We start from the raw sequence: 13,754 nt of genomic DNA on the forward strand, positions 1-13,754 counted from the left end.
GAATTAAAGGGAAAATGGGAAAGAGACCCGTGGGTTGAGATAAGAACTATTTAATACTACTACTAATAATATATTAATATATACATATGTATAATGATAATAATATGTTCAAACAAGTGATGCACAATGTAATTGCTCACCCCCTTGACCAAGGCCCGGCCCAGCCCAGACTAATGATCCCAAAACAGGTATGTCCTGACACCACAATCCCGGATGAGCGAGACGCCTGAAAATAGAGTGAGAGAGAGATGGCACTCCGAGAGTCCAAGAGTGAGAGCCCCAGAAGAGCAAAGGCCCTTCTTTCCAGCTAAGCCTCATTTTTATACTGGGTGTGACACTGCATGATGTGGGATACTTCATTGGCCAGTTTGGTCCTCGATCCTAAGTGTAAGCACAAATCATAAGGAGAGTCGTGGACCAGCTGTGCTCCCCCCCTATCCTGTTGTGCTCCTGCACACTGGCAAGAACATGGCAACTGAAAAGTCCTTGAGACCTCAGTGCCAACTATAAACATGAGTGCACTGTCAGGGTTCTTCTCAGAGCAAGTCCCAGACTAAAACCAAAACATGGAGCTCTTGTAGCTGCTGAAAAGAAGAGCTAACTCTATCCCAGCTGAAACCAGGACACCCAGGAATGTTTGGTTTAAGTTCATTGGAGGCATGTTAGGAGTATTAAAAGGCTACCAGTGTTGTAGCTTTGCCTCTTTTTTTTCTAAAATAAAGCACAAGCTTGAAGAAAATCTGTCATAATTGTGTAGAATGTCCTGCAGGCTTGCTGCCTGTGCCTTCTCTTTTTGGACCTTGGTTCAGAAGGTGGCACTGTGACATGCCACTCCTGCCCACTGCGCAGCCAGCACCCTCCATCGCTGGGACAATTGGTGGGGATATCCCTGCAGTCTGCAAATGCTGTTCAGCTTCTGCGGAGGAGTGTTTTGACTAAGTCACTCCTCCACGCGCTGCCATTTCGTACCACATACAGCGCACGGCACAGCCAGACACACAGCCGTCTTGTCGGAGGCAGTCCCACAATGCGCGGGGTGTTTTGTACTCCTTTTCCTGGCACTTCTTGGTGATGGTGGTGTTTAATACCTCCTTTTTCTTCCCACAGGTCTCTAGAGAGATTTCTACAGCCAGGGCAACCCCTACACTGCCACTATGTCTGCCTCAGTCTTCCAGGCTCAAAATTGTTAGGAGAGGATTTTCCTGATGGATATCACAGGAGGATTTTAGTTTGCTGGGGTAATGATCAGCTTCAAGCTACTGGCCTGCAGAAACGTTTGCCTCACCTACGTTCATCCTCTGCATGTCCTGTTTGTGGTGGCCTTGGGTGCGAGCTAAATCAGTGTGTACAGGTGGGACATTGTAACGCGTGAGGATGGTTGAATGGATGAGGAAGAGATTTGGGAGGAAGAGAGATATGCCTGTTTCCTCTCAGCCAGGCTGCTTTCCACTGCCTGTACCAACTTCTTGCAAACAAAGCATTTAATTTCCATGAATTGCAGGCTTGTTTCACTTGCCTCCCATCTCCACATCATCCAACACAGCTGTCAAGTGTATGTGTAGAAATTAGGAAAGGGCAATTACATGAAACCATTCTCAGCACAGGAATTGCTTGGTGGATCTACAGCACTCCCAGTGGGGTTTCACATAGTTGTTCTTCAAGTAGCTGTAGACATTTTTCCTGTCAGCATAAACAAAGTATTAGTGGGTTAAAGTATAATGAAAACTATCTCTCTATAGCTCCAAAGTACTTTTTTTATTTGTTTGTTTTTTTTTTTACCCAATTATCAGCAGGTAATGCAGTCAAATGAACCATTCAGTAGTCACACAGTGGCTGTGAGATTTGGGCAAGCTGTCTTGGCACGACACTCAGCTTCTATAGAGATGAAGCCTTCCTCCCTGCCAAAGTCCAAATGTTTTCCCTGGGTGACTCTCCACTGTGTCTGCCCAGTGACCCCAGGCAGGGGCTGGGACAAGCACCTTTGGTTCATGAACACTGTTCAAACAGTAGCCACACAGGCAGCCTGTGGAGTTCTGTTTGTTTCAGTCCCTGCTGTGCAAAGCAGCTGTAAAGGTCTCACACTTTGTGGAACAGCCCTCCCAGTTGGTGCATGAAATAAGCAGCGTGCAGGATAGGCACAGCGGCATTCTTCACCCAGCTGGCATCACAGCTGGGATCACGGCATCCTGTAGAGCTGTAGAGGAAAGACAGGCTGTGAACTAAGGTGGAAGTGCAGAGGAATCGCCTCCCTTGGACTCAGCTACTCCCCATGCCTGCTGATGAGGGCTGGCTGGAGGGGCGAGCACGCTGCCTGCTGTGTCCTGCTGTGCAGACGCCCAGGAGCTGGAGGGTCTGCTGAGAGCAGGAGCGTGGGTGGCTACCAATGGAAGTGCGTTATTAAGGGTCAAGATTAGAAATTCTACTCATCTAACCCCCACACCATGCTGAGATGTGTGTGATGATCTAGCCCCAAAGAAATAAGTAGATTGCAGAAGAACATGATGGCATAGGCTATGCCAGTGCTCCTGCTGCAAAAAGTAGGGCACAAAAAGGCATGCACACACTATGTGCACATCACCTCTGCAACAGTGTAAAGACATTCACATTTCTGTTGCATGAATGCAGAAACGTCTGTATGGAAAGATGGACAATAAGGCTTTTACTCAGTGTGGGTGCTATAGCCTGATGCGTGGCTAGGGAGAAGTAGAGTCTTCTACATGAGACACGTTGCAGTTACAGGCAGGCAGAGCTTTCTTTGGGATCACAGAGGCTCCCCTTACTTGTGTTTCAGGCCTATCTTAGGGGCCTACCTGTCAGCTTTTGGAGGTAAGGTTCCCACAGAACATATGGCCCAGCCTGGAACTGTCCCACAGCTATGACAACCACAATGACACAACCACACTGCAAATGAGGCTGTAGTCCACAGCCAGGAGTGTTTAATGGGAATCACCTCCTTTCAGGTGTGCAAAGCCTCCTGAGCTCGATAGTTTTCCACAGATTTCATGTGGAGGGCTATTTCTCTGCTTATGTGTCAGCACCCCATGTCCAGCATTTGAAGCAGTGGCACCTTTAAAAGAGCAAAAGAGCATTGTCATTCGGCTTCTTGCACTCATGCCGTGTAATGAGCAATTAGAGCAGCAGTAGGGTACATGGCAAAAGCAGGTGTATCTCCTGGATGAGCCAGCAGTGGGAAGAACTCATGATGAGAGAAAAGGGTTTGAAGACCCTCCTGGGACTCTACAGTAAATTGCACAAATGAACTCCTCTCAGCTTAGTGATATGAATACAGACCCATCTCTTGACATAAGCTCAGCTCCTGCCCTGTGGTTTTCTTCAAAGGGTACAAGCAGACTGTCATGAGTTCAGAGCCAGGTGAGGGTAATGGAAGGTGTTAAACTGCAGGGCTGGGTCCACCTGGACACTTCAGGAATTTCTGATCCCAGCTGGCTCCACAATTTAAAAGGGCTGTGCTAAGAGCAGCTCCTTTATGGTCTTTAGCAGGAGAGTAGGATGGGTATTACAGGGTGGTCTAGGATTGTGTTTGGAGCTATGCTCTTCTGGGTGTTTCTTGGTCCCCTTGCTTTGGTTGTGGGGGCTCAAGGTAGTGTTTTTTCTGATCCCACCCTGCTGGCTTGTGGCCAAGAAAGCCTGCAGCTCAGCTTACCTCTAGGCTGGGAAGGGAATGCTTCCTTTGTGGTGACTACTTGGGGTAAGTGAGTAAGCCTCTGTCAAGGGTCTCTCTTACTGCTGTGTCTGCACAGTGCAGAAGCATGCCTGGAATGAAGAGAAAGGGGCAGGTTTTGATATGAAGTGCTGTTTAACAGCTTCAGTGTATCTTGTGTAACTAGGGGACTGTTTATATGACCCAGCAGTCAAGGGTTTTAGTGAAGTGCTGTGTCAGGATCTAGATGGTCTTGGCTGCTGGGTTCACTCACAGGTCCCTGCTGGCCCAGACCCTAATACTGGCTAGAGCTTTGTTTCCTACAGAAGGGTAGGATTGTAGTGGACCTCATCTTCAGTGAGGGATGCTGCTGCTGTCTTCTCTTTCCTTAGATACTGAAGGAAAGGTGCACGCTCTGCAGAATGACTCTGACTGTGGACTTTTGGTATCTGAGACTCCAGATGGCTCCAGGAAAGTATCAGTCTCCTATACCAGCTGTTATGTCTTTGAATGGGTGAGTGGCCTTAGGGTTTCTGCTGGGACTGTGGCTATTGCTGCTCTGACTGCCCTGACTAGTGTGGCTCTCCCCAGAATGGCAATTACCTCATGTTGTTTGGGCTTGAAGGAACAGATGCTGCTGGACGAAAGGTTCTTCGTGAGGAGAAGCTGCTCAGGTGCCCTGTGGACCTTCCTGGTAAGATTCTGATAGCTCCTTGGGAAACCCTGCTTTTATCTTGTGGCGATGAGTGCCCTTCCTTTCTGATGACTGTTCCTAGCCGGTCTAGGGGCTGGGAAGGGGACTTTTGCTGTGCAGAAGACTCTCTGGAGAAGAGTTTGCGCACAGGAGCCACCAACTTGCTGGGGACTTGCCCCTCCTTTGCAAGGTCAGCAGGTGAATGTTCCTTGTGTCTCCTAGCCATGTTCTGACTGCATGAGTCTCTACAAGTTCAGATATTCAGCCAGAAACTAAGTACAATGATTTTGCTAACTACCAGAGTTGATCCAGAACACTATCTTGACAGATCCCATGCAGTCCAGTCTCCTGTACATGGCTTCAGGGAGTCTCTGTTCCAGAGAAATGCAGGTCCCTTCTGAGCAGGCTTCCATGCCAGCTCCAGGCCATGTGTTTGACCCCCACCTGAGTCTAAGTTCCCTTGATTTGCACACAGTCACCAGGACACCTTCCAGTAGTGTCCTCTGTTCCCCTGCTCTTGTGCTTTAGCTGCAAACTCCTGTTTCTTCCAGCCCTGGATGCTCCAAGCAGCAGTGTCTGTTCTGCTGTCCTCAGCCAAGACCGGCTGCAGTGTGCCTCCTTGTCTGTTAGCCAGGGAGACTGTGAAGCATGAGGCTGCTGCTACAACCCTCAGGACAGGGTGAAGCCTTGTTACTTTGGTAACACAGGTAAGTGAGCAACTGTCCTCCCCTCCTCCTGAAGGAGCTGCAAACTAGGATTCCTTGCTTCCCTGGCAGAGCAGGATTGGTGCATGCCAGTCCTGCAGGAGGCTTAGGACTGGTTTCTGGCTGGCAAGAATAGTGTGTTCCACTGAAGTGTCCAGCCCTTTCATGTGTATTGCAATAGACCTGCGTTTATGGTCAGAATCAGTGATGCTGTTAGAGTTGGTTGCACTTGTCTTGCTGTGCTTAGCACTCACTTTGGGGGTTACAGGCAGGAGCACTTGCAGACCTTGTCTTTGCTGTGGTGTTTGAGCCTCCTTTCCATCCCCTTTTCTCCCTGAGCTCAAGACTCATTATATCTTTTCCTCCAGTAACAGCTCATTGCACACCAGATGGTCAGTTTTCCATTGCCATCTCTAGGGATGTGACCCTGCCACCCATCGTCCTGGACTCTGTGCAGCTGGCCAGTGGACAGAGTACTGGCTGTCTCCCTGTCATGAAAAACAATGCCTTTGTTGTGTACCAATTCCCACTCTCTTCCTGTGGCACCACTTTTCAGGTAAGAGCTGCAGCTCTCACTAGGCTGGAATAGCAGGAGCTTGCAGACCTGGAACAACCTGATGTGGCTTTGGCTACTTAATGGGCAACCTACAGACTTCCAGAGGCCAAATGCTGTTCTCTAGCCTTGCATTAATCTTGCTTGACTTTAATGCACTAATAGTGCCTGGTCTGTCATTGCAGGTGACTGGAGATCAGGCCGTATATGAGAATGAGTTGGTGGCATCCAGGCATGTAAAGACTGGGAGCCTTGGCTCTGTCACTAGGGATAGCAGTTTCAGGTAATACCCTGGGGCTGGTATTGCTGGTTGCCACTGTGTTCAATGTCCCTAGAGAAATTCCTGCTTGTCCCAAGCTCTGAATTCTTAACAGGAGTAGGCTAAGGACTGGTATGTCTCTAGTGAGAATAAAGCTGGTGCTGATCAGTGACACTGCAGACTCAAATCTGAACTCTGAGGAGAATATAAAGTATTTGTTTAAAAAGAAGTGTTGGAGGAAAGATTGGGGATATGACTAATTAAATTCAATATTACATTGCCATATATTACATTACCTACAGAAAGCAGATACCAGTGTGACCTTTCTTATCTGTCTGGCTTGTGGTTTTCCTATCCCACCAGGTTACAAGTCCACTGTAGTTACTCCATCACTGGGAGCTTCATTCCCTTGAGTGTTCAGGTCTTCACATTGCCACCACCCCCTGCTGTGTCCCAGCCAGGTCCTCTGTCCTTGGAGCTGCGTGTTGCCTCAGGTATGAGAGGTTTGCAGGACTTGCTCAAGCCTCTTGGTGCAGGGCTCTGGTCACTGCTAAGTAATAAGGGAGTACTGATGGGTAAACCCTGACACTGCTTCTTCCCTGCCATGGTGGGAATTTATTGACATGGCTATAAAGGATGCTCTCAGGTTGCCTGTTTCTGTTTGTTCCTGCTCTAAAATGGCTCTTGGGTTTCATCTGTCCCAGATAGAAGCTATGCTTCCTACTATACTGACAGTGACTATCCTGTTGTGAAGACGCTGAGGGACCCTGTTTATGCAGAAGTCAAGATCCTTCAGAGAACAGACCCAGACCTGGTTTTGGTCCTGCACCACTGCTGGGCCACACCGAATGTCAATCCCCAGCAACAGCTGCAGTGGCCTGTTTTGGTGGATGGGTAAGTGACTTGTAAATAGCTTTGGGCCAAGGGAATGACTTGCACTTCTTTCACTGCTGATCTCTCCTTCTCAGGTGCCCTTATGCAGGGGACAACTATCAGACGCAGCTGGTACCTCTAAGTCTTGCCTCAGGACTACTGTTCCCCTCTCATTACCAGCGTTTCACCCTCTACACATTCACCTTTGTGGAATCCACTTCCCAAGAGATGCTCTCTGGGCTGGTAAGATCCTGTCCTGGTTGCCTAGCTTCCTATTGAAGACAAGTAACAGGTGTGAGCAATAGGAACTATTTCATAACTATGAAACTCTTGGCTGCCTTGGGGTGGAGGTTAGGGGGCCTGAAGGCTAGGAAAATCCCTTCCTGAAACAGGAGAGGAGAGGTTGATGCAAGAAATTCTTTATTCTCTGAGATGAATTTGGTAGAGGTAAGATGCATCACTGGAGGAGTGTGATAGAAAAGGAGACTACTGAAAGGGTATGTCTACTTAAGCAAGTGCTAGCTTGCAGCCTAAGCTCTTCTGTTGAACTAGCTTAGGGTGTGTGCCCTAACTATGCCAATCAGTATTCTCTAAATTTCTTGGCCAAAATTACTTGGAAATAGCTTTTGGTACCTGGGAAGAATCTAGGCTTTGAATCTCATGAGCTTCTGGGCAGTTAAGTCACATGAAGTTAACCATGCCTTGCACTGTTTGCTCAGTGCTCCTGGGATCAATTAATACTGAAAACTGGTCCCAGCTGTACCTAGGAGTGGTCATAGTGTAGTGGTGCTTGAACTGCCGTGTCCCAGGTGTCGGGGAGAAGTGCTGTAATGCCAGAACTGACAGCCTGAAGGTGTATGGTAAAAGCATTGACGCTGCCTGGCAGCAGAGGGCTCCAAGGTACGGCCTGTGTGTGAAGCAAGCCACAGCGATCTTTCTACATTCTCCCTTCTGTGACCGGGTGCACTGGGATGGAGTTAAATTTCCTTATAGCAGCCCATACGGTGTTGTGTTTTTGGATTTGTGGCTAAACTAGTGTTGATAACACACTGATGTTCTAGCTACTTGCTGAATAGTGCTTGCACAGCATCATGGCTTTTTTTCCTTGCTCTGCTGTTTCCCAACCCTGAGGGGGTAGGCTGGAAGCTGAGAGGCAGCACAGCTGGGACAGCTGACCCAAATTGACCAAAGAGGTATTCTGTGTTGTATGTTGTCATGCTCAGCAATAAACACTGGAGGATTTTGTCTTCGAATGTAGCCGATGCTCAGAGACTGGCCAGACTGCTTTTGGTAGCAGGATGGGTGATTTGTCTTTGCATCACCTGTGCTTTGGTTTTGTTGTTCTTTCTCTCCCTCTCCTTCACTTATCAAACTGTCCTTATGTCTCCAGCCATGGATTTTCTTGCTTTTGCTCTTCCTATTCTCTCCCCACCCTGCTGGGGCAGAGTAGGGGGACTAAGGAAGTGGTTGTGTGGGTGCTTAACTGCTGGCCACGGTCAATGCATCGCACCAGGATATCGCCTGTCTACAGATACTGCCTGAGTGATTCAAGGCTGTGTGCTGTTCTTTCTAGGTGTACCTGCACTGCAGTGCCTCAGTGTGCCACCAGTCTGTACAGGAGTCCTGCACCACTGTTTGTCCTGCTAGAGCCAGTAAGTGTCCTGGCCTTCCTGCTTCCCTATCAAAAGGGGCAACAGGGGTCTAGCCTCCAAGCTGGGGGATAGGGGGACACATAGGCTATGAACTACCTCCCTTAAGCCATGGACAACTTGATATAAGGCATTTCCTCCTCCTTTCCACTGAGGAAAGGCCCTTGCCCTTTTATACCAAAAAAGGCAGATATCTTCATAGGCTCTTAATTCTGGGTTGACTCACATGGAAGGCTTGGCCTTCAGGGTTTCTGATGTATTGAGAAGCTGATTTGGACAAAGTTTGCTGAACTTCAGGGCTATACATCTTCTCACCTACAACCTTCATATTTCTCTGCAGGAGGTAAAAGGAGCGCTGCGCATCCTCTTCAGGATGGTGCCTCCCATGTCTCCAGCAAAGGCCCTGTAATTTTCCTCCAGGATGAGCTAAGATGGAACACAGGCAAGGATGGCATTGGTAAGTGTGTAGCTGGGCTGGGAAGAGGGCTGGTCTAAGTCTTTCCTGCAGAAAAACTGAGCCCATGAGGCATCTCTGTGCCTCACTGGGGGATTGCTACCCAGGACCTCTCTCCCCACAGGAGCAGCTGTGCACGCTGCAGCCCCCTGGGCTCTGGGGATCACTGCTGTAGCAACTGGGGCAGCTCTGTGCATGGCGCTGGTGGCTGCTCTGCTGTGGCCAAGGAAGGTGCCTGTAATGCATGAAATCAATGTATTGCAATAAAGTGGCTGTCAAACCCACTTGGTCTGTGGGAGTCCTCCCTGGCCCAGAGCACACAGGGTTGAAGAGGAGCGTGTCTTGGGGACCCTGGCTGTAAGCTTTTGTTTGCAAGACAAAAACTATCCTGATGGTTGAGAGAACTTTCCAAATGCTGTTTCTTTGAATCTCACTTTCTGGCTATTATTCTGCTCTGGGAATAGTCTTAATTATACTGTTTAGGGGCCTTTAAAGGGGAAGAGCAGCTCTGATATACATGGAAGTAAAGAACTGAATGGTATCTTGTTTGAGGTAGCAGATACTGTTCTATTTAATATTGGCTTCTGCCAATATTGTGTGCAACTGGATGGTGTTAACAGGTGGTGGGAACTGCTTTTTAATTCCTTTCTTACTTCAACAAGAAATTTCAGGAATTCTTAATGCTTTTATTTTTCTAGCATAACTGCGCTTCCCTGCTACTCTCAGGATAACTAGTGCTCTTAACTTGCCTGCTTTTAAAATCTAACTAGAAGATAAGACTTCTCTAACTTGTATGGTGGGAGAGTGAAGGAGATCACAAGCTGGAGAAATCACCAGCTGGAGATAAGCCAAACAGCCCTCCTCCTTTAGGGAGTGCCTCTGGCAACTAAATGGCCTTGGTACAGGTGGAGTTCTGGCTGACAAAGCAGTGCAAAATCATAGTGTGCCTTATGACAAGTCTTTAGCAGCTGTCTGTAATGTTGATTAACTGGGCAATTAAAGGAGTAATATAGACCACACCTTTTCAGTACCGCAGGCAGGGTGCTCTGGCACTGTTCTTAGCTCTGTGTGCTAGCCAAAATCTAAACGCCTTCCTGGTTGCTGCTGCTGGAGTCTCCCCATGCCTCAGTAAGGCAGACAAATACATGCTTAGAGAGTGTAGATGCCTTTGGTGGTTGAAGGGGCTAGGAGAGTCCCTGCCCAGCTGCTCCCTGCTGCCCTCCGTGGGGTTGCTGAACTGTCCCAAAGTGACAGGGAGCTCTGGGCCTGTAGTCTCTGAGGATCAGGTAGATTTCCCTGCAGGGACTCTCACTTCTGCTGCAGAGCTGGATCTTGCTGTAACAGACCTGCTGCTTAGCACAGGGTGCATGCAGTGATAAGGGGAGGTGGGCAAGCAGCAAGTGAACTTAATTACCTTATCCACTCTGTGGGAAGTCTGTGCTTAAGGCTTGCTGTTTGGTCCCCAGCATGAGAGAAAGGGCATGAGCAGTGGTGGGAGGCAAGCTGTTGTGTGAAGCACTGGCACAGGGTGCAAGCTAGGCAACACAGAGGTTTCCTCCTCTAGTGCATTATCCTCCTCTTCCTAGGCTGTTCTTTCTCTACTGGTGTGTTAGTGGCTTTCATTGCGGCTTTATTCTGCAATTTTCTCTCCTGCAAATGTATGCTCTTTTCCTTCTACCTTCATAGGTGGATTTCTGGCTTGTTTTTTTTACGCGTCCATTTTCTTTAGTTGAGTCTCATTGACTTTCTCCTTTACTTTCTTTTTGAGTAACTATGTGACTTCTTGTGTCAGCACCCTCTTTAACTTTCCTCCATACTGCCTGGTTATACAGCAGCACTAAAGGTGATGTGGGCTGCTGTAGACATGGGCTCAGACCGGCAGGTGAAGGAAAGTTGCTCTACCCAGGAAGGTGCTGTGGGCTGGAAATGAAGCTGAGCAAAAGCAGCCCTGAGGCCAGCCAGCACCTGTCAGCTGAGACTGTTGTGCAGTGCTACTAAGGAACTCAGATTTTCAGAAAGTAAACCCTGATGCTGAGCATCAGCACACCTTGCCCCAGTGCCTTCACCCTTTCCTCTGGAAGTGGTGTGTGCTGGCCTGCCATGTCTGCCTACTCTGTGGCTTTGGAAGCAAAGCCCAGTAATAGCACCTGATACAGGGCTGCTCAAAATGAACATCCATGCTTGGCTATATCTGAACTTTCCAGAGCCTCTCCATGCCCTCTGGATCTCTGAGAGCAGCACCAGCCTCAAAAGAACAAACTTGCTTCTTTGCCAGAGCTAAAGAAATGCTTTAAAAGCTTGGAGGTTACAATTCCTTTCTCAACCAGCTATGCTCACCTGAAACCTTAAATGTGTGGCAGCTGCTATACTACAACCTAGGTGTTCATTAATAAAATATCTGAAAACAGTTACTATAAGTAATGCTTTTTATTATATTTCTTATGCTTGTATTACAATGCATCCTGGAGTGGAGGACTATACAGTATGTTACATATTATAAATATATCTGAAAATACATGAATACATTTCATATAATGCTATAATAAAAAAGAGTGCTAGTTCACTTTAGTTTAAAAACAAAACAAAAACAAACAGTGAACCTGTAATATGAATGGAGGTGGTGGTGGGGAATAGCAATTCATGATGCTACATCTTACAACACTTTAAGTTCAGTTTGCACTGATTCACATTCCTTACAGTCTCTGTAAAGCTGGAGTGATAATGGAGAGTGTAAGTTAATGCAGGATTTTAGCCCCCTGTATTTATGGAGATATACAGACTATTCACAGAATAATCAAGTTATGAATCTTTCTAGCTTTGGATGAAGCTAGCAAGAGATACAGTGGATAACCAAGTCCCGCAGCAGCTGCAACTGAAACATTAAACATAGCACCTACTTTAGGGTGCTAACTTTGAGTTAGCACACTTTTTTTTTTTCGGAGACGCCAAGTAACAACCCTTCCAAGTACTTGGAGAACCAGGCCTGGGCTGCTGCCTTCACTCACCTCTGCAAACTACAGCTGCCCTGGGAGAGGGTGGCTGTGGTGCTTTGAATTGCAGAGATCCTGCTCTTGTTTTGAGGACTCCAAGGGTTCCAGCTGAGCAAGGTGGAAGCATCTGTTGCTGAAAGGCTAAGCCTGCTGAAGTTGATCTATTCCTGCCAGCTTCTCAAATCTTGGTTCCCAGGCAAGTTTGGATTGGGGAGTGATTTTTAAACAGCAATTGCTAGACTTGCAATTATATTGTAATTTAGGGAGCAGAATAATCTTTTAACAAGAGGAAAACTTGTTTATTTAAATCTTTACTCCATGTGCATTAATTATTGTGCTAGTACCAGTAAGAGCTGGTGTGCAGAGACTGCCGTAACCACGGGAACTTCAGACACATGTGCTGCCTGTCCCTTGAGTCTAGACTCAGTGGACATGTGGCAATAGTGTTACACAGTTGTTAATGTGACCCAAAAGAGCAGCAGCTTATAAAGGATATATATGTTTGAATAAGCCTTCCTTGCAGCTCTGCTCTCCCTCTTGCCTCTTCTTTGTCTTGCTCAGCTGAGAGCACAGGCTGAGCCATGCAGCAGCCATGACTGCCCCTCCTACAGCCCCAGGCCACCAACTGCATAGCCAGAGGACTTAAATATAGGAATGCAAGCCTGGTTCCACTCCCCCCAAAGACTGATAACACAAGAGCTCAGCTGCCTGGTGAAGCTGAGTTCTTGCCTTGGATGCACTTTCCAGTCTCTCGAAAGGCTGATTCCTGCAGCACTCTTCGCTCTGGTCTCTGCAGTGAGCCTGCATGATGCCAACTTCTGTATAGAGTTGCAGAAGTTGAAGAAAACTTCTGCACTAGAGTTGAGGCACCTCTGCAGAAGGAGCAGGCTCACAGGATTGGAAGCTAGTGGTGGATTCAGGAATGGCCTCATAGGAAGCCTAGACTTTACAGACTTGGTTTTTCTGTTGGATTCCAGTAAAATGGCACAGCTGTAATTGCACAAAGTAACCCTGGGATTCTTGGTTTTGTGTCCATTTGGTGTTCCCACTGTGCCTTTCTGAAAAAGAAACATGCAGTGAATGTGAGAGATCAGAAAGGGTTTCTCCACATTTAACCCATGAGATGAGTTGGGAAGGTGGAAGGCGAGGCTGAGCCTGGTTCTCTTTTAGTCTTGATTATGGGCAGATTGTCTCTTTCCCAAGACATCTGGCTGGCTTATTATTTAGGAGTCTTTTGACTGTAGATAAATTAATTTGCTGCTGTACTTTTTGAAAAAAGGCTGCATGACATAGCCTATATGACTATAGAGGTCTTTAAATTGTGGGTGTTTGTTTTTTTTTTAAATAAAGCAGGGGACTATTAAAATGAAGGCATATAGGCCAGTCCTCAGCTGGCATAAATCCATATAATTTGACCTTCAAAAATCTGACCTGTTCCTGTCTTTGCATGTTGGAGCGTGTCTGGATGAAGGAACAGGACTGTCTCATTTCTGTGCTGAGAAGAGGAAAAAAAAAATCCAACCCATAAAGAAACACATGCTGCTTTACTTATTTTACCTTGTTCCATTTGACTCGGGTTATCAGAAAGGCCATGTATGTTCATTCTTTGTATTTTGCCCCAGAATGATCATGGAGTTCCTCTCAGTTTTCCTCAGCTCCGAAGACATAATATCTGGCCTTAACAAATGGAAAAATATGATTAAAGTTGACAGCGGTCAGAACACATGGCTGTGTTTTTAGCATTAACACACTGTGCACATGTACCCAACATCCAAGCTGCATCCAAAGCAGCTTCCCCCTCTCCAGTTGGAAATTGCAAAATAGATGCTGTCTGAATATTTGTGGCAGCATCCAAAAAAAGAGAGCTTCAAAATGCATCACTTGGCATGGAGTCACAATGTAATGGACAGATACAAA

The 13,754-nt window shown here is 47.2% G+C and overlaps 2 protein-coding genes across 4 annotated transcripts in view; one reads left to right on the top strand and one right to left on the bottom strand.

The window, feature by feature from the left end:
- Positions 1-3,510: 3,510 nt before the first annotated feature.
- On the top strand, positions 3,511-9,114 carry ZP4 (zona pellucida glycoprotein 4). Its single transcript, XM_086616841.1, is given in 12 exon segments — positions 3,511-3,709; positions 4,054-4,175; positions 4,253-4,355; positions 4,907-5,062; positions 5,428-5,615; positions 5,798-5,895; positions 6,235-6,365; positions 6,576-6,765; positions 6,840-6,987; positions 8,318-8,396; positions 8,734-8,850; positions 8,975-9,114. Coding segments are annotated over 12 exon segments (1,671 nt in total).
- Positions 9,115-13,417: 4,303 nt separating this feature from the next.
- The window catches only part of LOC104380140 (uncharacterized), a 29,273-nt gene continuing 28,936 nt past the window's right edge, over positions 13,418-13,754 (bottom strand). For all 3 annotated transcript variants that reach the window (XM_086616911.1, XM_086616912.1, XM_086616913.1), the window contains exon 8: positions 13,418-13,514. In XM_086616911.1, coding sequence (XP_086473037.1) covers positions 13,418-13,514 — 97 coding nt within the window. The remainder of the gene's footprint in view (positions 13,515-13,754) is intronic.

This window comes from Tauraco erythrolophus, chromosome 9, assembly GCF_009769465.1.
Source record: "Tauraco erythrolophus isolate bTauEry1 chromosome 9, bTauEry1.pri, whole genome shotgun sequence".
Lineage (NCBI taxonomy): Eukaryota > Metazoa > Chordata > Aves > Musophagiformes > Musophagidae > Tauraco > Tauraco erythrolophus.